We start from the raw sequence: 23,029 nt of genomic DNA, 5'->3' as shown, positions 1-23,029 counted from the left end.
ATATCTTAGCTATTGGGAATACTTCAATGAACACTGTTGGACATACTTATTTCATTCCCTTTCATATGCAATCAGATGTTAGATTGCTGAATCACATGCTAATTTTAATTTTTGAGGACCCTCTGTATACTACCTTTCATAATGACCATACCAGTGTTCATTCTTTCTAATATATGCTATGTTTCCCTTTTCTCTAAATCTTTGCCAACATTTGTTATCCATTATATATTTTTTATAATATTTACACCAATAGGTGTGTTTATTTAATTTATTTAGTTTATTCTGATTTTGATGTACATTTCCCTGATGATTTCTTATGTTGAGACTTTTTTTCATATTCTTGTTGACCATTAGTATATATTCCTTGCAAAATTATATTTTGGTTATTTTTTGAATTGGATTCTCTTTCTAGCTATTTTCTTGTTTTAGTATCTGATTTCCTTTGGATGTTAACCCCTCATGTAATGTATGGTTTGCAGATATTTTTTCAATTCTATAGGTTATCTTTTCACTTTGATTGTGTCCTTTGCAGTGTAGAAACATTTTAGTTTGATATAATCTCATTTATCTATTTTTGCTTTTGTGCCTATGCTTTTGGTTTCATACATTTAAAAAATTCACTGACCAGACTAATGCTAAGTAACTGTACTGTTATATGCTATTTTTTTGCTTAAGTTTTAAATATTCAAGTCTTGTGGTTAAGTCTTTAATCCATTTTGAATTGATCTTACTCATGTTACGAGTTAAGGATCCAATTTCATTCTTATTCATGTGAATATTTAGTTTTCACAATGCAATTTATTGAAGAAAATCTTAATTGCCCATAGTATGTTCTTGATACCTCCATCAAAGTCAATTATATAGATTTACTTTGTGGCTTCCTATTCTGTTCAATTGGTGGGTGGTGTGTGTGTGTGTGTGTGTGTGTGTGTATCTTGTATGCCAGAATCATATTTTTTCCTTTGTATATCTTTGTACTATACTCTGAAATTGGTTGGTATGATGCCTTAAGCTTTGTTCTTTTTGTTCAAGATTGATTTAACTATTCTGAATCTTTCTATATGAATATTAGTATTATATTTTCTATTTTTTGTAAATGATGCTATTGGCATTTTGATAGGAATTATATTGAAACTGTAGAATACTTTGAGTAGTAGATATATTTTAACTATTAATTTTTCTATTCCATGAGCATAGGATACCTTTCCATTTATTTGTGTCTTCCTCAATTTCTTTCATTATCTTTTTTATATTTTTAGTGCACAAACTATACTCCTTTGATTACTATTATTCCTACATATTTTTATGCAATTGTAAATGGGATTGATTACTTAGATTTATCTAATTTTTGAATAGTTTATTGTTATTGTATCAGTCCCAGAATTTTACTAAATTCATTTGTTAATTCTAATATTTTTGGTGGAGTCATATATATATATATTTTTCACACACATATAAATAATTAATATAAATCATCTGTAAAAAGACAGTTTTAATTCTTTATTCCCAATTTTTATGCCTTTTATTTCTTTTTCTTACCTAAGAACTTTGGTCAGGAATTCAAATACTGTGATAAACAGAAATTGTGATATTATATTCCTATCTCAAAGGAAAGGCTTCCAGTTTCTCACCATTAATTATGATGCTAGCTATAGGTTTTTCATATATGAAAATGTTCCCTCTATACCTAATATTTGAGAGATTAGGTGTAGAGGGAACATTTAAACGTGACTCTTCTCCTTTACCTTTGTTAAAATTCATAGGGTCTGGTGATGTTTTTTAGTGTTATTTAATTCTGATGAAACTTTTCTTCTTTTATAATCCCAGAATGAATAAACTATAAGATCTTTTAAATAACCTGTTTATTTATATGCACATTTACTTTTATATCAAAATGCTAAACTGATATAGATATGAACTTGTTCGAAGAGTGATTATTCTATATAACCTTTTTTGGTCTCACTTGCATTTAATATTTCCAGGTGTGTTAATCAAAATCAACGATCTCTAGCATTAGGAATACAGTTCATGTTACTTCGATTATTAGGTATGTCATTTCATTGGTAATTGTTGGCTATTTTGGTTCATTGATTTTATGAATCTATTTCTATATGGTATATGCCAAGAAAATAATTAAAATAAAGAGGAAAACTATATAATTGTCATTTAAGAAAGCTATTTTCTAATACTCAGGATGTAACATTAATTATATACCACATGATAGCATGATGACAACTTTTCACAACCCAGGGTTGTTTCCAACCCTGTTGCAAATATAACTTTATAAGATGTATCAAATTTACTTAGAATATAAAATAAAATCTTTAATACATAATTTAATTTATCCCTGTTTTTATCTTTATTTGTGACACTGTTATGATGCATTAACAGTAAAAATTAATGAGTTAAAATATGTCAGTAGCGACAGTGGTGTAGACATTTTTACAAACTAAGAACCGATGGGAGAAATAATATAGTCTAGAGAATTTTCTAAGTTTTTAGATATGGGAATTTGCAGATGTAGGAAGAATAAAAAAGAAATATAATAAACATAATATTGTGATAATTAATTAAAATAAAAATAAAAAGAACATTAGAGATTACCTAAAACAAATTTCTTATTTTTCTGATGAGTAAATTAAGTTTCTGAAGGATTCAGGGTTTTGTCCATAGTTACACAATTAATAATGGAAATGAGACCAGGAAAATGGTCCTTTTTTCAGTCAATTGCACTAATATATAAAATTTCAGTTGTTGATAGACTTTTTTTATTTTTTATTTTTTTATATGTGGTGCTGAGAATTGAACCCAGTGCTTCACACATGCTAGGAATGCACTCTACCATTGAGCTACAACCCCAGCCCCAATCAAGTTATTTTTGACTCTATCATGCTACATGTCATGAAAGCACAGAGCAGATATAGCCTGTTTTTTTTCTCAGAAGTACTACTGGAAATCTGACATTTGACTTGTAACTGTTGGAAGTGTCTTGACTACAGTCATCTCTGAGTGTCACTGGAGGATTTGTTCCAAACCCCTGCAGATACCAAAATCACTGGATGCTCAAGTCCCTAATGTAAAATGGCTTAGTATTTTTATATAATTTAGGCATATCCTGTTCTTCCATATAGGTCAATCTGGGCTGGGGCTATAGCTCAGTGGTAAAGCAGTTGCCTAGCATGTGTGAGGCACTGGCTTAGATGCTTAGCACCACATAAAAATGTACAAATACATATAGGTCAATCACCTCTAAATTACTTATAATACATAAACAATGTAAATGCTATGTAACAATACGGCTGTTATACTATATTGTTTAAGGAATAGTGACAAAGAAAAACAGTCTGCACGTGTTCAGTATAGATGAATATTTTAAAAAGCATTTTCAACCTATTGTTGGTTGGCTCCAATAATGTGTGTATGTGTGTGTGTGTGTGTGTGTAAGAAATACTCATGTTTATTAACATGTTACATATATGAATGTACTCATACAAATTCATATTAATTTGTATACACAACACATGTATTATAGTTCAACAGACTTACTTTTATATTATGAATAAGCATTCTAATTTTTAAAATCTATAATAGCTAATTTCAAATGCATATTCATTAAATTATAAAAACAATGAATTACTAAGTTAAATTTTAATATAATATATGCTTAAGATTTCTGTTAGTATTTTTGAACTGATTACAAATATATAATTAAATATATTTATTTTAAAGTATTTTATCTGTCTTTTTGCCTTGTACATGAAATGATTAACTTTCTCATGGACAATCTAGTGCCCATTTTTATGTATATAAATACACATATAGCTATGTATATTAAAAACTTGTGATTGCAAACTGTAACCTTTACCCTTTTGTATTTTGCCTATAATTCTTCTAGGCACAATACCTGGACCAATTATATTTGGTGTCACGATCGACAGCACATGTATTCTCTGGGATATTAATCAATGTGGAATTAAAGGTGCTTGCTGGATTTATGATAACATAAAGATGGCTCATATGCTAGTAGGTATAGGTAAGTGACTTCTTGAAAACTTTAGAGTAAATATGAAGTAAAAAAAATCTCATTTTTGGTTCCGTAAGTCATAGGAGTTATGGAAAGTTCAATGCAAACTGATGGACAATCCTGGAGTCCTGAGCAGAAATCATTTGCTATACTATGTAATGAGAGTCTTTGAAGACAGTCTTCAAGGCTCAGTCTTTTTTTTTTTTTTTTTTTTTGAGAGAGAGAGAGAACTTTTAATATTTTATTTTATTTTTTTTTTTAGTTTTCGGCAGACACAACATCTTTTTTTGTATGTGGTGCTGAGGATCGAACCCAGGCTGCACGCATGCCAGGCGAGCGCGCTACCGCTTGAGCCACATCCCCAGCCCACAAGGCTTAGTCTTAACTAGAAAGTATAATTTTAACTTTCATTATTTCACACATCGTATAATTTTCTTTTTAAATTTTTTTTTCACACTTTTTATGGGAGTTTACCCAAAAGATAAAGATAAATTCTGAGAATGATGGTCATCTAGGTGTTCAGGCTTTGGAAAACATAGACCTGCTGTAGGGAAGTGTCCTTTGGTTCTGAGACATGTTGTAAGAAATTTTTTATAGTTTATAAGGTTAGCCTTGATGCTTAACCCTATTCACCTTTTATGGTCTGTGATATTTTGGTTAAATAGCAAATGAAAGTTAAGATTAAGGAAGTAGAGTAGCACATGTAATGTGTAGTAGTATGATAAATTTAAAATTTAAATTTCAAAAATAACTCAAGGAATTAGAATATTTAAAAATAGAGAAGTCTAATATATTTGTATATCTATGTAGCTCCTCTTTCTACAAATATAGTAATGGTTGTATCAATGAGCATTCTTGATTTACAAATATACATTTTTAAATAAAATAGTAATGATTAGTAAAAAGAAATCAGCTTCTAGAAAAACTACATGGCAAGATCACATTTAATTTATTCTACTGGCACTTATTAAATGCTTAGTATTATGGTTGGAGCTAGTTTTTCTTTGCCTCATTGATTTCAAAACCAGAGTTCTTTGAAAACAGATCAAAGTTTGTGAAGTAAATCTTAATGTTTCATATTTTTAGGTAATACAGCAGGGTAAATTTGGTTAAGTAGTAAATGTGATATATTTCTGTAGAAGATTTCTCCTAGGAACTCCAAAGGGTTTTTTTTTTTTTTTTTTTTTCCCATTTGAACACGAAAACCCTGCAACTTATTCAAGTTTAAGGATGATATAGGCTATTTTATTTTATCACAGACACTTGGTTACTTATGAATTTCTTAAGATATGATAGTGTGTTGAAGTTATAAATGGAAAGTGGATTTACTTAATCCTACACAACAATTACTTGACAAGAATGTGCAATCATGACCGTGGATACAATAATTACTGTACATTTAAGTAAAGGGCCAAATACATAATTAATTTTTATTTTTCTATTTAGCTGTTACTTGTAAAGTTATCACCATTTTCTTCAATGGATTTGCAATCTTTTTGTATAAACCACCACCACTGAACACAGATGTGTCATTTCAAAATCAGAATGCAGTTGTGACAACGGTTGCAGTAGAAAGGGATCTCAACAAAGCAGGAAATGAAGGGTGAAGAGAAAAAGATTATTTGACAGTTGGAAAATTGACCTCCATTTCTAAGAACACAGTGCCACAGCAGCATTATCTACCGAGTATAGTCAATGGTATTTTAAACACTGATGGTTTATAATCACATGTGTTTGTTGCATATGTATGGACTCTTGATTTTCATACAAGAAACAGACCTGTGCCTTCAAAGCCAACCAAAGCCTCAAAACACACACAGGCTCACTTATTTTTCACTGTCTAGGTATGAAATCTCCAACCAATAGCAAGAAAAATAGCTAAAAATTAGTTTAAAATCCATATTTAAAAAACACCATGATGAAAAGTTTTTATTTTGTTTACAACTTGTTGCATTTTAATTTTTGTCTCTAATAATCTAAGCGTATTTGGAAAACTCGTAATGTAAAAATTTAAACTAATCACTGTTATGTCATTGTTTCTTGGAATTGTGAAAGCCCATGAATTTAAAGGCAGCTTTACAATGTAATTTGTTTTTAAATTACATATATTAATCTGATCTTTATTTTACTAAAGTTAAGTTGTTGAACTATTTAGAATATAAGTTAGTTACCTTCTTTGTGTCCCAGTATATGAAAAATTTCAACATCAAATATACAAGTTCATTTCAACATAAGATTTCCAGTAGCTGATTTTTTATGTTGCTGATTTTTAATACTTATTCTTTTGTTCTGTGATAGTATTATTCAATTATATATATTTCAGAAGAAAGAACCAGCTTCCACAATGAAAAGTGCCAATTAGACATAAAAAGATTCCTTAATGTGATATTACTTGTATACAGAATAATTTTTCTTAATTTTAAACCTGATAACCTAGCACATTACTTAGACTACCTACAATATGGCTTTGCACATAGAAGGCATCTATTATTGTTATTTGATTAAAACATTAAACCCTGTTCTTTGCTGCATTTAGTATAAAGGTGAAGTATTTCATAAACCTGATAAAATTATAAATAAACTTCATTTATGTAGGTCATATTTATGTCAGATTTACTCAGAATATAGAGGAACTAGTTCAAATCAACCAAAGCAACTTCTACTATTGTTAAAAATTTTACTGACTAGAAAAGTGTTATCAGATTTCCCCCATCAGAGCCTTCCCCTAGGTTTTTTTTTTTTTTTTTCTCCAAGCAGGGTTTTAGTAGACTGTGATGAGGTTATCACAGAGAGAGTAAAGACCTAGTGGGAAGCCAGGATCAGAAGGACTAGACATTTGCAGAATTTAAGAGATTGGTTGGTGGAAATCTGTGATAGATGAGTATTCAGGATCCTAGGAGCATTCATAAGCTGAAATTCAAGGAGAAGGATGGAGGTGTTATGAAGCAAGCATACCTGGCTATTAGATGGGAGGAGCAGAAGGTCAGGAAGCAGAGGGATAGATAGAGCTGCTTAAACTGGAACATTTAAGCACCAAAAATTAAACCTGGAAAGCCAAAAATTCAGGTATTTGGGAAGTGGGAAATTTCGGCAATCAAATGTGAGAGTTAGGGGAACAAATATGTCATTACCTCATGTGAGACTCTTCCTCTCACCCAGCCAGACACATTCAGATGCTGCTACCTGTTGGGACCAAGGCTAAAATAGAATTTAGGCTGAAGGGTGCTAGTGTGGACACAAAGAACTGCAAGGGAAAATTTCATAGCAAGTAAACTAATGGTAAATCTGAGACACTTACTGATAGAAATGTGAAATGAGAATAAGAAAGTAAACTATAGAAAGTAATTATACAAACATCTGAGTCTAGGACCAATTAATTTAGGGAGAAGAACAAAAAAATCACCCCATGCATAGAAACAGTTTGAACAAGTCATCAAATAATTGGCATTTGTACTCAAGGGCTACATTGTATTCAGTATACTCTGTTTTATAAGATGATAACATTTTTAACAAACATTTTAATGAAAATAGAATAAACCAATAATTTTAGCCTTTAAAAGGATTCATTATTTATGATATACATATTTAGAAAGAATACCTCCTTTGACAATAGATGATACAGACACTACTATAATTTATAATCATCATTTTTACTTTTGTATCTGCCTAGGTTATATGGGTTTTTACTTTTATATCCACCTAGGTTATATGCTACTTCTAGGACAAATTTTTTCAGAATATGTGTTTCTCGCAATTTGTAATGATTTTAAAGTAAGGTTGAACTTATATGTTGACATATGGGATTTTGTACATAATTGGATATATATCTTAAAACTTTTAAGACATTTTTGTCTTAATTGTAGAAAATGCAAATGTAAAACTGTTATATATAGAAAAACTGAATATATTTGACTTTACCATGTAAATTGGAGGAATATATAGGTATAAATTTCTTTCAGGATTTTTATTGTAAACAATTATACAAAATAAATGTACATATATTTCATTGAATCAGAATGTTTGTATTAGATTATTTTAAGCATTTGATCTTATTAAATAACACAGTTTTGGAAATTTTGGCTTGTCTCTGTTTGTGAATATAAACACGTTTATGGATGGGAAAGGGACCTTGGTGCACATTTGAACTGGGTGAATAAAATTTAACGAATTCAATGATTTTTGGTAACTCAACAGATGTATTTAATAGAAAACATTTGTTATTAGATATATACTAGAAACATTCTTGCACATGATAGTTTCTGTGTAACGGAGTGACATAAGATTTATATGAGTAGGCTACATGTTGCAGATAGTTTATTGTAAAATATCTGAAACTTAGAGAAGTAATATGGTTTATAAGGGACATATTTAGTTCATCTTGGTTATCAAAATGCTCAGTAAAATACTTGTGAAGAAATCACATGGGACTCTAACAGTTTTTACCTAGTCTGGCTCTTTCCTAAAATCCCACATTAAATTTATTTCTCATGGTTTCTTAGTCTTTTCCAATCTGAAATAGTTCTTCAGTCTTTCTTTCTTATTGTGCTTCTTTTCCATTGCTGAATATTTATTAACTCCAAACTTCAGTGACTTAAAATATTTATTTTCTTATGGTGTCTGTGGGTCAGCAATTCAGGAGCAGTTCCGCTGGGTTTTCAGTAAAGAAGTTAATTAGGACTATAATCCTAGAAAGACTTGCCTGGGATGGGATCATCTGCTTGTAAGAAGGGGTGTTCATGTGGCTGTGAGAGAGCTCCATTCCCCAACATGTGGTCCCCTTCATAGGGCCTGAAGACATGGCAGGGGTGAAGGATAGAAAGGAGAGTGGTAGAACAACCAACACTCAAACTATAGTATCTAGTGGGACCTAGTATTAGTGACATATCCCTTCTAAAAGCTGCATTCTGTTGTCATTCAGTGAACCATGGCAAGCCTAATCACTTATGCAAAGATGCTTCACCACAGCACCTAAATTCATAGGTTGAAACAACCAGGGAGGGGGAGACATCTTTAGAAGTCTGCCTATCACGTCTGATACAATGTGGGAGGAAACCACAGAAATGAAAAGGCTGGGTCACTGGAGTAATCCTAGAAGCTGGCTACTACACAAGATCCTGATGTTTTGGAAAAGGATTGTCCAATGATTTTGTAAAATATCCTTTAATTTGGGTTTGTCTGATGTTTCCTAATGATTAATACTGATATATATTTTTTGGCAAAAATTCTAAAGATGGTGCCCCTGATCTTCCAGCACATTGCATCAATATGATGACTGTATATGGTAGATTTTTGATCATTTTGATAAGTTTTGTGTTCGCCAGCAATGACTGGTCTAACTTTATTTCCTTCTTTGTTTTTAAGAAATATCTCTTGTGTAGATACTTGGAGACCATGCAAATATTTATTTCTCAGCAAGCTTTCACCCAAGTCTGACATTTATTGATGACTCTTACATGCACTCTAATCTGTTTTTTTGCCAACAATGATTTTCTATTTCCATCACTTCTTTAAGTTTATATTAATTAGGATTCTACTCTAAGAAAGAGCTATCCCAAATAAGTTTGCTCAATTGTGTAAGTATACATTGATTTTTTTTTATTCTGTGGAATATTATTTTTATTCATTAAATTGTCTTACGTTCGGTAGTTGGGAACACTATCATGTTGGTAATTGTTTCTTTGTTTGTTTCATATGCACATCATTATTGAGCATATTTGTACAGCTCAGCACCATAAAATGTTCCTGGTTAGCTGAGCACAGTGTTGCCTGCAATCTCAGTAACTCGGGAGGCTGAGTTAGGAGGATTGCAAATTCCATGCCAGGCGCAGCAATTTAGTGAGAACGCTGAAACTCAGCAAGAAGCTGTCTTAACATTAAAAAAGCCAAATGCACGCCTGTAATCCCAGTGACGTGGGAGGTTGAGACAGGAGGATCTCAAGTTCAAAGTCAACCTTGGCAACTTAGAGAGGCCCTAAGCAACTTAGCAAGACCCTGTCTCAAAATAAAACACAAAAGAGCTGGGGATGTGGCTCAGTAGTAAAGGCCCCCTGGCTTCAATCCTTGGTACCAAAAAAAAAAAAAAAATACTAGGGGTATAGCTCAATGGTAAATTACTCCTGGATTCAATCCCCAGTACCATAAATAAATAAATAAATAAATGTTCCTGGTTGTTCTGCTCCTGTACTTTACCTTCTACCAGAATTCCTAGTTCCTTGTATTGAAGATGGCTTTTAAAAACCAAGATTTTCATGTCAACACAAATCTCAACATCTATTTCTTTTTTTTCATATGTGAATATGCACATGAATACCTCCAATTGAGATCTAGTGCCACTGAGTTCATTTCAGTTTCCCTTATTTTTACCTGTAAACCCTTTCTCTGAGAGTGAGAAACCTGGCTCTCATTATCTACAAATCATTTGTCCTATATTGAAGCATTGATTTTCTATTGCTAATATGACAGATTATTGCAAATTTAGTGTCATAAAACAATATTCATTAGTAAGTTTCATTTGTGCTGGTTGGAAGTCCAGGCACACTGGTTTAGCTTGTTTTCAATCCTGTTCTTCTCAAGTTGAAGCCAAAGTAAGGTTGTGTGTTTGTGGAAGGTCTGGGTAAGGATACACTTGCAAGCTCATTCAGGCTGTTGGGTAAATTCAGCTTCAGACCATTTTATCAGTAAGGTCTCTGTTTCCTTGAGGGCTAATATCTGGAAGCTACTGTTCTTGGGTCTTGGAGATCATCCACATGTCTTGACTCCTGCACCTGCCCTCACTTCCTCATCTACAAACAAGCAAGGACATGCCAGTCCTTAAGATTTGAATCTCTCTGACTTCCCTCTCTCTCACACCTTTCCTGCTCTCTGTATTGCTGCATTTTTCTCCACTTAGCATGATAAAATTATCTGCTTTTAAAGGGCTCATATATTTAGATTGGGCCAATTCAGACAATACAGTATAAAAGCTCTATTTTAAGGGCCTGCAAATTTCATCTGCAAATTCTCTTTACCACACCATTTGCATGAGTGTTTCATTGAACAGGCCAAGGGAAGGGAATCTTTAGAATTTAATCTGCCATACCTGATACACACTTAAGTAAGTCTATCACTGCCGCATATGCTGTAAAGATCTGATTTACTGAGAAAAACATTTGGGATGGTGGCAGGAGAAGCTTATCAGATGCTTTCCTAAAATTTGGTGACGTAACATAATTAGGAAGAATTATTTAACTATTTCATGTCTCAGGAACTCAAAGGCATATAATAAATTAGGATATATGTATTCACCAATAAACCACTAAATTTCTGATAAGAACAATGGGAATGCCTGGGTGTGGTAGCTGGGGTTACTCCCATTCTCTTATCTTTATAGTTACTATGCGTTGGAGGCAGAGTAAAAACTAGCAGTTTTGGTGGTGGAGGAGACTAACTTGATTTGGAGTGGAACACAGTAAAACCAAAGGCCACCGGGCATTTTCCCAGATACTATCAATGTAAATGGCCAGTCTTGCAGCCTGCCTGAGGCCAAGATGCTGGGAGAAACAAACAGACCTTCCTTTCTGAAAAACACTTTTATAAAAGAACTGGAAATCTCTGGAGAGACAGTTATTGCTGTACTGAAAAATATCTATCCCATCTGCAAAAGGACTCAACAATAATGACTGTTAATGTCTTTTTAAAAATAATTAAACTTAAAAATGATATTTTACTCTATATAATTTTACCCCCATAAAATTTGTTAAAATACTTTATTTTTTTAAGGAAACAGCTATTGATGGTTTCCCTCAAGTCAAAGGAGAGAAGGCCCTAAGAGAATCATACTAGTGATGAAAATTGAAAATGTGTGTAGAATTGAGGCTAATATTTCTTCCCTAGTTTAATATTTGCTGAGTTGCTATGCCACCAGAAGAATGGAGTTTGTGCCCTAATACGTTGAAAGGGTAAAGGAACACAGAAAAGCCTTTCTAGACCATAATACAAAGAGGAATAGATACATTTGCAACTTCTGGGGATCAGAACTTCCCATGTGTTAAGATGCTTTGATGTGTTACTGTATATGTAACTTGTGCAGTTTTCCTGGAACTTGTCCCTAACCATTCTCTGCTAAGAGCTCATACCAGAAGCTAGAACAAAAATGGGTAATGTCTGTAAGAAGTCAGGTCAATTGAGCATCAACATACCTGGGACCCTCAGTTCAGCCTGGACCTACAATTGCATTCCATAAATGAACCAGCCTTTGAAGGCCTGCCACAATGGAGGACACAGTGGTCTGTCAGTGATATCCAAGAGCAGACTAAGTAGGCCTGACAGTGTCATATTTTTGCCTTTCTTCCTCTTTTTCTGTAGCAGTGGTCCCTTTATGCTTTGAATATAGCCCTTGCTTCTCTGCCACTGCAACTTATTTTTTAAACAGACATGTTTCTTTCCCTTCCTCTCTCCCTGCTCCTTTCTAGTTTCTCCCTCTCCCTAATCCCAGGGGAAACAGTTTACCTTTCTTCACCATCCTAGGCAGTGTTATCAGTCCTGGAACACACACTGGCTTTAAGAATGAAGTAATTCAGACTTTGGGGATGGTACTAGAAAATCTCAGAAATGACTCTCCCAAATTAAAAAAGTGCATTACAACTCTGACGGAGAACATGGTAGAATGTAGCCTTTGAATCACCTCTTTAAAAGTCCCTGCTCCCCTTGATGGGCAGAATCACAGCCTCTGGGACAGGAGTTTCCTGTGTTTCTCTCTTACTAGTAAAACAAACTTCTTTTTCCTTTTTCTCAAAACTGAGTCCTCATAATTGGGTTGGCATCAGGGACAAGGACAAAGCTTTTGGTAACATTTCTTCCATGCATTTCTGGATGCAGAAGAACACAGTCAGTTCTAATTTGGGGGAAATAAGAGACATGAGACCTTAATTTCTAAAATGGCTCCATAGCTGTGGAATCTAAGAATATTGCCATGAGGGTGTGGAAAGTAAGTCATACATGATGAATTTGAAGGCAGCAGTGGGATAGAAATAAGGCCCTTACAGTTTACATCCTGCAGGTTTCACCTTTATTAGTTACTTTGGTATATGAGTACCCTATTATACGTATTCAGAGGAAATAAACATTAAGATTTTCTTACATTTCTTCCTCTCAGACCAATACAAAAATCTGTTTCTTACTTTTAACGTTAATTAAGCAGAGATTAAGTGGAGTGGATGGCAATAATGATGACAGTTTAGGTACTTTATAGAACTTTCAAAACTAAGAGTACTCAAGTTCTACCCAGGACTAATTACATTTGCCTGTTAGACATTTCCCAGGTGGGGCTGGGTTTGCGGCTCAGTGGTGGAGCGCTTGCCTAATATGTGAGACACTACACTGGATCCTCAACACCACATAATAAATAAATAAATAAAATAAGTTGCTAAAAATATTTCCAGGAGATTCTGAGATGAATCCAGGTTGGAAACTACTAAATATAAACTAACGCATTGTAGAAGATTGTGGGTAGGCATGCTCACATTGTGTGGTCAATGGTTTAATCATGTTCTCTTATTTCTAATTTTGATCATTGTGAGACTATAAATATACTTTAAAAGTAAAAGAGAGGGAAGAAATAGGGGTAATTTTGAGGTAACTGGAGCTTGTGAAAATACAGAAGCTCTGGGTGGTGGGGCGAGGAGTTAGGTAAAAAATGTGCTAGAAAGTTAGAAAGCATTGGAGAGAGACGGACACTTTGTAAAATTTTGCCTAAGGCTCATCCATTCAGAGACAATAAAAATTAGTGAACCCTGCTTGGTAAACTCCTTCTTTTCAAGAACAGGTGAGCAACTTCCTTAACATGGGCATAACTCTACAGGATCTTCCATGGAGAGCTCCAAGAGTGGTTGGATTAAGCACCAGGAACCATGTGATGCTAATGTTATTATCCCATAAGAATAATAGGGACAGGTTTTGGATAAATAAGTTGGAGGTGAGAAAGGCATTGACAGACTTAAAACATCCAGGCAATGTGCTCTGCGGCTCTGGATTCCTGAGCTCTTTCAAACAACACAGAACCAACCAGTCAACACACTTGTTTACCAAATGACAATTTGTCATTTGGTTGTTAGAGAACCCAAAGCTTACTTAAGGACAGGAAGAGCAAATCACTATCACATGTGTCCGAATTTGTTTTCCTTTTCAACTCTCAACTCCTTGTCATTTATACATCTCCTGTGCACGTGTGTGGGGGGAGGTGTGTAAGGTGTGTGGGGTATGTGTGGGGTGTGGGATGTGTGGAGGATGTGGTGTGTGTGTGGGGTGGGGAGTGTACGTGGTGTATGTGTGTGTGGCTGGATGATGTCAATCTAATGGATATGGTTTTTCTTGAGTAAATGATACACTGATAATCACAAAATGTCTTTGAGAGGTGATTCAAAAGTCTGAAAATTATAAGCAGAAAAAACTTGTTGTACAACATTTTCCATGAAAATACTTTCAACAGAAGTTTAGCAAATTTCAGATAATTCACGTGAAAATAAGGTAGTTATCAGTTATTGTTTATTTACCATGTATAAGGAAACGTGCAGATGAATTACACCTTTGGCACTCACATGTGAGACTATTAAAACTCAAGGAAATTAATCTGCCAAGGCCATAAAGGTAATGTAAGATATCCAGATATCTGTGGTTACCCAGCTGTGGCTTTTGTTTTTCGCTAGAGTAAATTAACTTCACAGGTTAAAACAAAACAAAACAAAAACAAAAACGCGTAACTCTTATAGGTATTAATCTAAATGTTTTTTTTAATTCTATGTTTGTATTTTACTAAATAAGAAAATTTGAGGCAGTAGGCATAAAAATGTGGATTGTTTCAAGGACAGAAATTGTTAAATTTATATTTTCTTCTTTCCAGGATGCAATTTATCTTTTGGCCACAAGGTGGTAGTGTTGCTTTTACTACTTCAACAAAGGATTTTTTTTTTTTTTTTTCCTGAACCTGTTTCTGTTCCTGATGTAGTATTTCTGGCCCTTCTATAAAATTATATTTGCATTTTCTCAGCAGCATTATTCTCATTCTACTACTTTCTCATTGCAGATCCTTTGAAATATTGCCAGTTAGAAGATAAACTAGTAGCTAACAACAATTTTTTTTATAGGTGCAAGTTTCATTATTTTAAATTATTTTGGATAGCCATGCAATCTATACATTATGTAATGTGATTTTCATATAAAATAGCCTTTACCAAAGTTTTTTCCAAGTTATCTGAAGCTTTAATATGCAACATTGTGACTAGAATTACTTTCTCATAAACCTAAAATCTAACTGGTAATATGAAGTGTGTGTATGTATGTGGAAAATTAATAATTGAAACAATCAAAGATTTAAACAAAAAATCAAGGACAATACATTCAGATTCTAGAAACATTTACATGCCCTTTTCTTAATTCCAGGAATGTTTTAAGCTTCAAAAACTTGTGAGAGAGAGAAAGAGAGAAAGAAGAACTCTGCTCATATTATTAATAGGCTCTTGGATTTTTGTAAATAGAAATATATATATATATATATATATATATATATATATATATAACATATATTATAAAATATAAATATATTAAAATTGTTTTGGGGTAGGTACCAGGGATTGAACTCAGGGACACTCAATCACATCTCCAGCCCTATTTTCCTATTTTGTGTTTTATTTAGAGACAGGGTCTCACTGAGTTGCTTAGTGCCTCGCCTTTGCTGAGGCTGGCTTTGAACTTGTGATCTTCCAGCCTCAGCCTCCTGAGCTGCTGGGATCAAAGGCATGCTCCACTGTGCTGGGCTTAAATAGAAGTATAAATAATCAATTCTATTAAACATTAAAGACAATTCAATATTTTACCAGGAGTTTTATTATGTAGGCATTCAGAGTCAGACTAGAACAAGTAATACAGATACATACAGATACAGCACCCCTTCCTCATCAGACAGTGTTTATGATAAAACAGTGAAGATGTTATGGAAGTCTTAGGCCAGAGGCCTGATTCTGTGAATCAACAAGTCAATTCCAATTACTCAACCATAATGGTGAGAAGCATATGCAATTGTGCACATTTCAATCAGTGCAGCTACACTGGAAAGTCAATGGGACCAATGTCCTTATCCTTGTCTTCCAGGGTCTGGGGATGACTTTGAGGTTTTATAAAAAAGGGAACAAAAACAAGGGCTGGGAGGTTTGCACAGTTAGGGGCTTTTCACAACTGCCAAACTGGTGATCTTGATCAGATGTATTCTGTTGTTTACTATCTCAGGACTGGTCAGGCAGGGTCTTATCCCAGGTAAGAAAATTGCTGTTGCCTAGAGGATAGCTTCCACTAGATCAGATCTTGTTTCTGGAATCCAAGGTGACTGGGAGCAAAGGGGATGGATGCAAAAATGGAGGCAGAGAGGCCAGGTCTTTGATCCTGCTTTTAGCCACATACTGAACGTTTTCAGGCAAAAGTGACAAGTCCAAGTCAACATTTGTTAAGAATGTTCAAATTTTCACCAGAACACAAATGGGAGAGACACCAACCATATCTGAAACTTTTATGCAGGAAAGTGCCAGCTGTGGTAGTGATACAGAAATTGATGGATTAACATAATGTGACAAGGCAATACCTAATCACAAATGACTTCACAGCTCTGTCCCCAAACTGGTTTAGTTAGACCTACTTCTGCCTCTAGAAATATTAATTTCTCCTCTCTCCCATCTCTTGTTCATTTAAAGAATCCAAAGTTCTTCCTTCTATAGAAAATTCTTCCTCTCCTCTCATGCCTTCGAAATGCCCATCTTTATCCTTGCTCTGTCTCCCCACATGCAGGCTTTTGCGGGCATCTCCCTTGGGGTAAATCTTAGGCATCCTAAACTCAATCTGTCAGGAACTGCACTTAACAACTACCTCCCTTCTGATGCCATCCATTTCTTCATTTTGATGGATTGTAAACTAGCATCAAACATTGTATATACTGATGATAATTTCAAGGAAACAATGATAAATGAACATTAATGTTTCTATGTTTTACTATGTTAAAACAGAATAAGCTGAATGTCATAGTCATTATATTTTTATCCATTTTCTATATGTATCATTGAGAAACAATTTAATGGAAAAATCAGAATGACACAATAATTTCATTCCTTCATGTACTTTTATTTTAAAATATCATTTCACAAATTTGTTATTATAATTTGATAATATGAAATATGAGTTTTTTGCTGATATAAACTGGACATGTAAATGCTTTATTTATTTTTTTTTGAATTCTCTTCTGGCTACACAACACCCAGTTGATACACCAGAGCCAGCCCTGGGAAAAAGCTATGAAATGAAACTGATAGTTTTGAATATGTTCTATAATTATTGGACATTGGAGTGTCAAACAAAAAACTGCCTCAGAGTTAAACAGGCAAGTAAACTTTATTCAAAGTTATTACAATAGGGAAGAAAGATCAGAACTCAGTCTGAACTACACCCCAGTGAAACAAAAAGTGGTGGAGTTTCTATGAGATTGGTTGAAGGTGGATCATGGACCATTTGTTTTTGCCACTAGCCTTACCAAAGGAAAAGTAAACTTTCTCACATCTTCAAGACAAGCAGTTGCAGGACTTGAAACAAGGAGCTTGCTATGAGAAGAAGATTAGCACTAAACAGGGAAAAGAGGTGGGAGGGAAAAGGAGGGAGAAGGGGAATTGCACGGAAGATGGAAGGAGACCCTCATGGTTACACAGAATACATGTATGATGTTGAGAGGAGAAAAAAAAACTGTGTCAGATTAGATTGGGTAGAGAGAAGTGATGGGATGGAAGGGGAGGGGAAGGGGGGATAGGAAGAGCAGCAGAATAAAATAGACATTATTATTGCTGTATGTATATACATGACTATATGACCAAAGTGATTCTGTAACCTATACAATCAGAAAAATGAGAAATTATACCCCATTTGATTCTAATGTATGAAATGTTAAGATCATTGTACTGTCATGTGTAACTAATAAAAAAAAAAGGAGCTTCTGAAGTCAGACTCTTGTCGTTTTAAGGACGTTGGAAGATCCCAGTCCTACCTTCCTGGATGATTAGTTTAAATGGGATATCTTCTGGGTCCTTGAGAAAGACTTTAGCAATAACTCTTGGATATTTACCTCTCAATGAGGCTGATAAAGAACACTTAATTCTGGGATGGGGGTATAACTCACTTGGTTGCATGCTTGCCTTGCATGCACAAGGCCCTGGGTTCAATTCCCAGGTGTCTCTCTCTCTCTCTCTCTCATACACACACACACACACACACACACACACACACACATACACACACCAAAAAATAAAAAACAATCCCTCTGAGGGAAATGTCAAGGTTGTCTTGGTAAGAGGAATGGAAATTATTTTAATTGGTTTCAAATTGCCCATGGTCTCTCTAAACAAGTTTATACAGCATAACCTGTAGTTGTTTAGTATTTGATTTTGGACTTAGGGACCTGGTAATGCAAAAGCACTTCTTAATTTTTAATCTGACTTACCCTATTGTTTTTTAATTAGACAGCATATCTGTCTGGATTTGTGGCTTTAAGAAAATGAGTATGACAAAGCAATTAGTTACTAGAGACTGAAAAAAGTTAGCCACAGTGTCCTCAACAGACATTGATCCTATTTTTATGCTTTAAATTCTGATATAAGAAGAGTAATCATAAAACACGGCTGCAAACAGCACAGATTGAGATAACAAGGCCCAGGCACATTAAAGCTAATTACCGACAGTAAGTGGCTTGCATGTAGGCCAATAAGAGATTGGGGAGTAAGCTTATTAAGGTCAAAATAATAGAAGACATGAAATGAGACAAAAGAAATGAGGGATGGAAATGTAATGCATGGAAGGAAATTCTTATGGGAGATTAATAAATTCACATTGCTATTGTGTTTTATTCCAGTTAAAGTGAATAACCTTCACTAGCAATGGTTCATGAATCCAGTGATGATAACATACAGATTAACTCTTTTTGTGTTTTTTTTTTCCTGTGCCTTTTCTGTTCTATCTCCTTTATTATGACTTGGGTAATTATCTACATTGAAGATATGCAATTGTGCACATGAAGTCTCAAAGGGTGGAGGTTGAACAGGCTGTGCTTACCTACCTGAAGAATTTTCCAATGTCATATCCTCTTTGCCAGTCACAAAACTGCCAGATTTATACATCAATAGCTGTGTAGTTAATGGAGTGCTGCATTGTCAGAGCATTTTATCAATTTGCAGTGAATGTTTTGACCCAGGATTTGAGCTCCATGGTTAGGTGTTTCTGTTTGTGTCAAAAGATGCTTATCCATTAACTAATTATCACCATATATAACTATGAATAGTAAGCTTCATTATTCCTATGACAATATAGCAGTGGCCCCTGGAATTGGTAAAAGGAATGAAACCTAAGTTAGGCACCACCTCAGATCTGTGTTCTTTCTGCCTAGATAAAATCATTTTCTAAGAAACCTCCTAATCTAATAAAGTCTCAGAGGATGGAAGGGAAAGATATTTGTTAATGAAATTATGAAGAAAAGAGGCCCAGACTGAGGTGAGTTTACTGTAATTCTTTTACTTGGTATAGTACTTTTGCAGAGATTAGGTATTAGTCCGGGGGATTCCAGATTTTCTCAGTTTTCAGCAAATTTTTTGTCTCATTCATTTTTTCATGAAACATAGACTCAAAGGGATAACAATTATGTTTATTAACCTAATAGGTCAAAATTAATAAATTTATTCCCTGAAGTTTAATGGTTACTTGAAAAAAAACATAAATTGAAATTAAAAAAAAATTTATTCTATTCTTAAGCACAATTACTAATGTTTACACCTGTTAAATACTATATAACTTCTCAAACCTTGGACTCATAGAATGCTGTCACCTTCTTTTCCTATCTCACATTTTTTTTTTTGCAAGTAATTGCTCTTTATCTTAGCAATTGCTGAAGACCCAGCTTTGGCAGAGAAATGGCATCACCTAAAAGAACTAAGCAATCAAGTCTCTGAATTCCTCAAGCTAGCAGTTTAAACAGAGCCTGGCAGATATCAAGTAATTTAGTGCTTTTCCAAACAATTTTTAATATCTCACAGGTCCCCTGTGAGTTTGTTACTGAACACTGGGGTACATAAGGAAAAATACAAATTTAAAATAGCAGGATTAATTAAAAGTACAAAATAGCAATCTTTCCTGATAAAAATAAGAACTGATTTTTCTCCTTTCCCCTTTCACAAAACATGTAATTGTCTCTTTGAAAGATAAGTAAGTCTTTTCAAAAGCCAAATGGTCCCTTTTCCAGTTAATGACCTATGTATGTCTTTCTCAAAGACCTGGAACCATCCTTTGTAATGAAATGATCAAGAAAGACAGCCTTTACCTCCCAATTTCTAGGAAGGTGGAAGCCTAAAACAGGCAGGTTCCTTGTCTCCAAACTACCTCCTATTATAATGACATGAGATATTTATCTTTTGGATAAAGCCAATTAGCTAATTCAGATGGTCTCTCTGGTTGCCATGTAAACCTAAGAAAGCAAGTCTTCATCCTACATGTGACAAATGACGCTGCCAGTCTTCTTACCTGAGGATCAGTTATTCTGTATCTTGAGAATATGAACATAACAGGATGCATCTGTTTGGCAACATGGACGTGTAGGGATTCCTTCTGTTCTTGCTGCTTCTTTAGTGAATTGTGCTATGATGCACATAAGGCTTGGGTTTTAATGAATATTCAATAATACGATTGTTTTCTTTCCCTTCTCCATTTGTGGTGATATTTCTGGGTTGGGGGAAGATTTTTGTTTTTATTAACATTTCACCAATAGTTGCTTTGAGAAGATGACTGTTTCAGGGATAACAGCTTGAGGTTAAAAAATAAATGAGGTTCAAATTTGAAAAATTGTCAGAAAAACATCACCACAGAGAATGTCAGGAAAAGTAATGGAAATGTAATATATTCCATGGCTTAGAAATATCTGATAATACAAATCATAAATAAATGGAGATTGGAAAAGAATTTATTATAGTTGATGGACAAAGTGTAGGGCAAGCTAGATTGTAAGAGCCTTAATATTTTCATTTATTACAACAGGGAGTGGAAAGATAATAGCAAATATTTGACAAAAAACTTTATTGAGTAATGGAAAGTAAATATATAAAAAAATGAATAACAGACAGGAAAACAATTACTTCTGGCCTGTAGGCTATTGAGTATGAGGGCTGGGTGAAGAGGCAGGCATTGGTGATACTCTTGTGTTTGCCAAGCTTTTAAAACTATTTATTTTCAACTCTTCAAATATTTTATTTATATAAAGATTAAAGTTAGAAACCTATTGATTCATACAGGAAAATTATTTCTAGGGGGAAACATTTTCAGAGTAATATCTAAAATTTTCTTTCAGTTATGATTTTCCACACTTTGATGTACCTTGCACAAGCGTATCCTCTTTCTTTCTACCTCTTCCATGTACTTATGAAAAGGATGATCAGAAATTGATGGATCTCAAAGTGAAGCACACAATTTAAAAAGACTTTTTCCTAAGTGTCAAGGTGAGATTTACAATTTGTTTGAAATTTTGCAATAGATACTAACAATAACTCTATGTCTACTCTCTACATGATGCCAAATAATAAGCTCCAAACGGAAGAATCAAAGTCTGCACTCATTGTCAAGTTCTTTCATCATCTTGTACACCCAAACTTGGTGCATTCCAGCACTAATATGAAAGTTTTTGGAAACAAATTGGTTATGGAATGGCTAAACATAACTCCCCGCCTTGGCTGGGTGTACACATGTGTGCACACACAAGCACACCTATATGTATTTTTTTTCTATAGGCGTAAATTTCTGAGATGTTTAAAAAGTTTTCTTAACCACAGAAATATAAATTTGTGCAAACAGAATACTTTATTTTTATGCTCAGAAGCACAACTTTAATTTTGTTTTAAAATGCAATACTAGTAGCTTGTGGCAAGGGAATAAACAGAAGTTGGTCAGAAAGACATGTTCTGTGGTTCAATCGTATGGGGAATATTTAGATCCAAGTGTGTCTTAAAGAATTATTTGCTCCACACATTAGTGCTAGAGCACTAATCTCCAGGATATATGAAGAAGTCAAAAACTTAACATCCAAAACAAATCATCCAATCAATAAATGGGCTAAGGAACTGAACAGACACTTCTCAGAAGAAGATATACATTTGATCAATAAATATGTGAAAAAAATGTTCAACATCTCTAGCAATTAGAGAAATGCAAATCAAAACTACTCTAAGATTTCATATCGCTCCAGTCAGAATGGCAGTTATCAAGAATACAAGCAACTAAGTGTTGGTGAGGATGTGGGGGAAAAGCACACATGGTTAAACATGTTGGCAATCATGAATAGTGCTGCAATGAACATGGGGTGCAAATACCTCCTCAGCATACTAATTTTATTTCGTTTGGATATATACAGGAGAGATTAGATTCCTGGATCTGTTGGTAGCTCTAGTTTTGATTTTTGAACTGTTTTCCATAATTGCTGTAACAGTTTCAGATCATTAAGTTTGTTTCTGGGTTCTCTATTCTTTTTTTTAAATTTTTTATTGTTGGTTATTCAAAACATTACATAGTTCTTGATATATCATATTTCACCCTTTGATTCAAGTGAGTTATGAGCTTCCATTTTTACCCCATATACAGATTGCAGAATCACATCAGTTACACATCCATTGATTTGCATATTGCCATACTAGTGTCTGTTGTGTTCTGCTGCCTTTCCTATCCTCTACTATCCCCCCCTCCCCTCCCTTCCCCTCTTCTCTCTCTGCCCCCTCTACTGTCATTCATTTGTCCCCCTTGTATTATTTTTCCCTTTCCCCTCACTTCCTCTTGTATGTACTTTTGTATAACCCTGAGGGTCTCCTTCCATTTCCATGCAATTTCCCTTCTCTCTCCCTTTCCCTCCCACCTCTCATCCCTGTTTAATGTTAATCTTCTTCTCATGCTCTTCGTCCCTACTCTGTTCTTAGTTAC

General features: G+C 34.1%; 1 protein-coding gene across 1 annotated transcript in view; it reads left to right on the top strand.

Annotated features, from left to right (window-relative positions):
• Positions 1 to 8,098, top strand: part of Slco4c1 (solute carrier organic anion transporter family member 4C1) — a 58,365-nt gene extending 50,267 nt beyond the window's left edge. Inside the window, exons 11-13 of the mRNA XM_015483930.2 lie at positions 1,983 to 2,047; positions 3,896 to 4,033; positions 5,471 to 8,098. Coding sequence (XP_015339416.1) covers positions 1,983 to 2,047; positions 3,896 to 4,033; positions 5,471 to 5,631 — 364 coding nt within the window. The 3' untranslated portion in view covers positions 5,632 to 8,098. The remainder of the gene's footprint in view (positions 1 to 1,982; positions 2,048 to 3,895; positions 4,034 to 5,470) is intronic.
• The last annotated feature ends 14,931 nt before the right edge of the window (positions 8,099 to 23,029 follow it).

The sequence above is a fragment of the Marmota marmota genome, unplaced genomic scaffold, assembly GCF_001458135.2.
Source record: "Marmota marmota marmota unplaced genomic scaffold, marMar, whole genome shotgun sequence".
Taxonomy (NCBI): Eukaryota; Metazoa; Chordata; class Mammalia; order Rodentia; family Sciuridae; genus Marmota; species Marmota marmota.
Note: the sequence above shows the minus strand (reverse complement) of the source record. Positions and strands in the feature narration are given on the sequence as shown.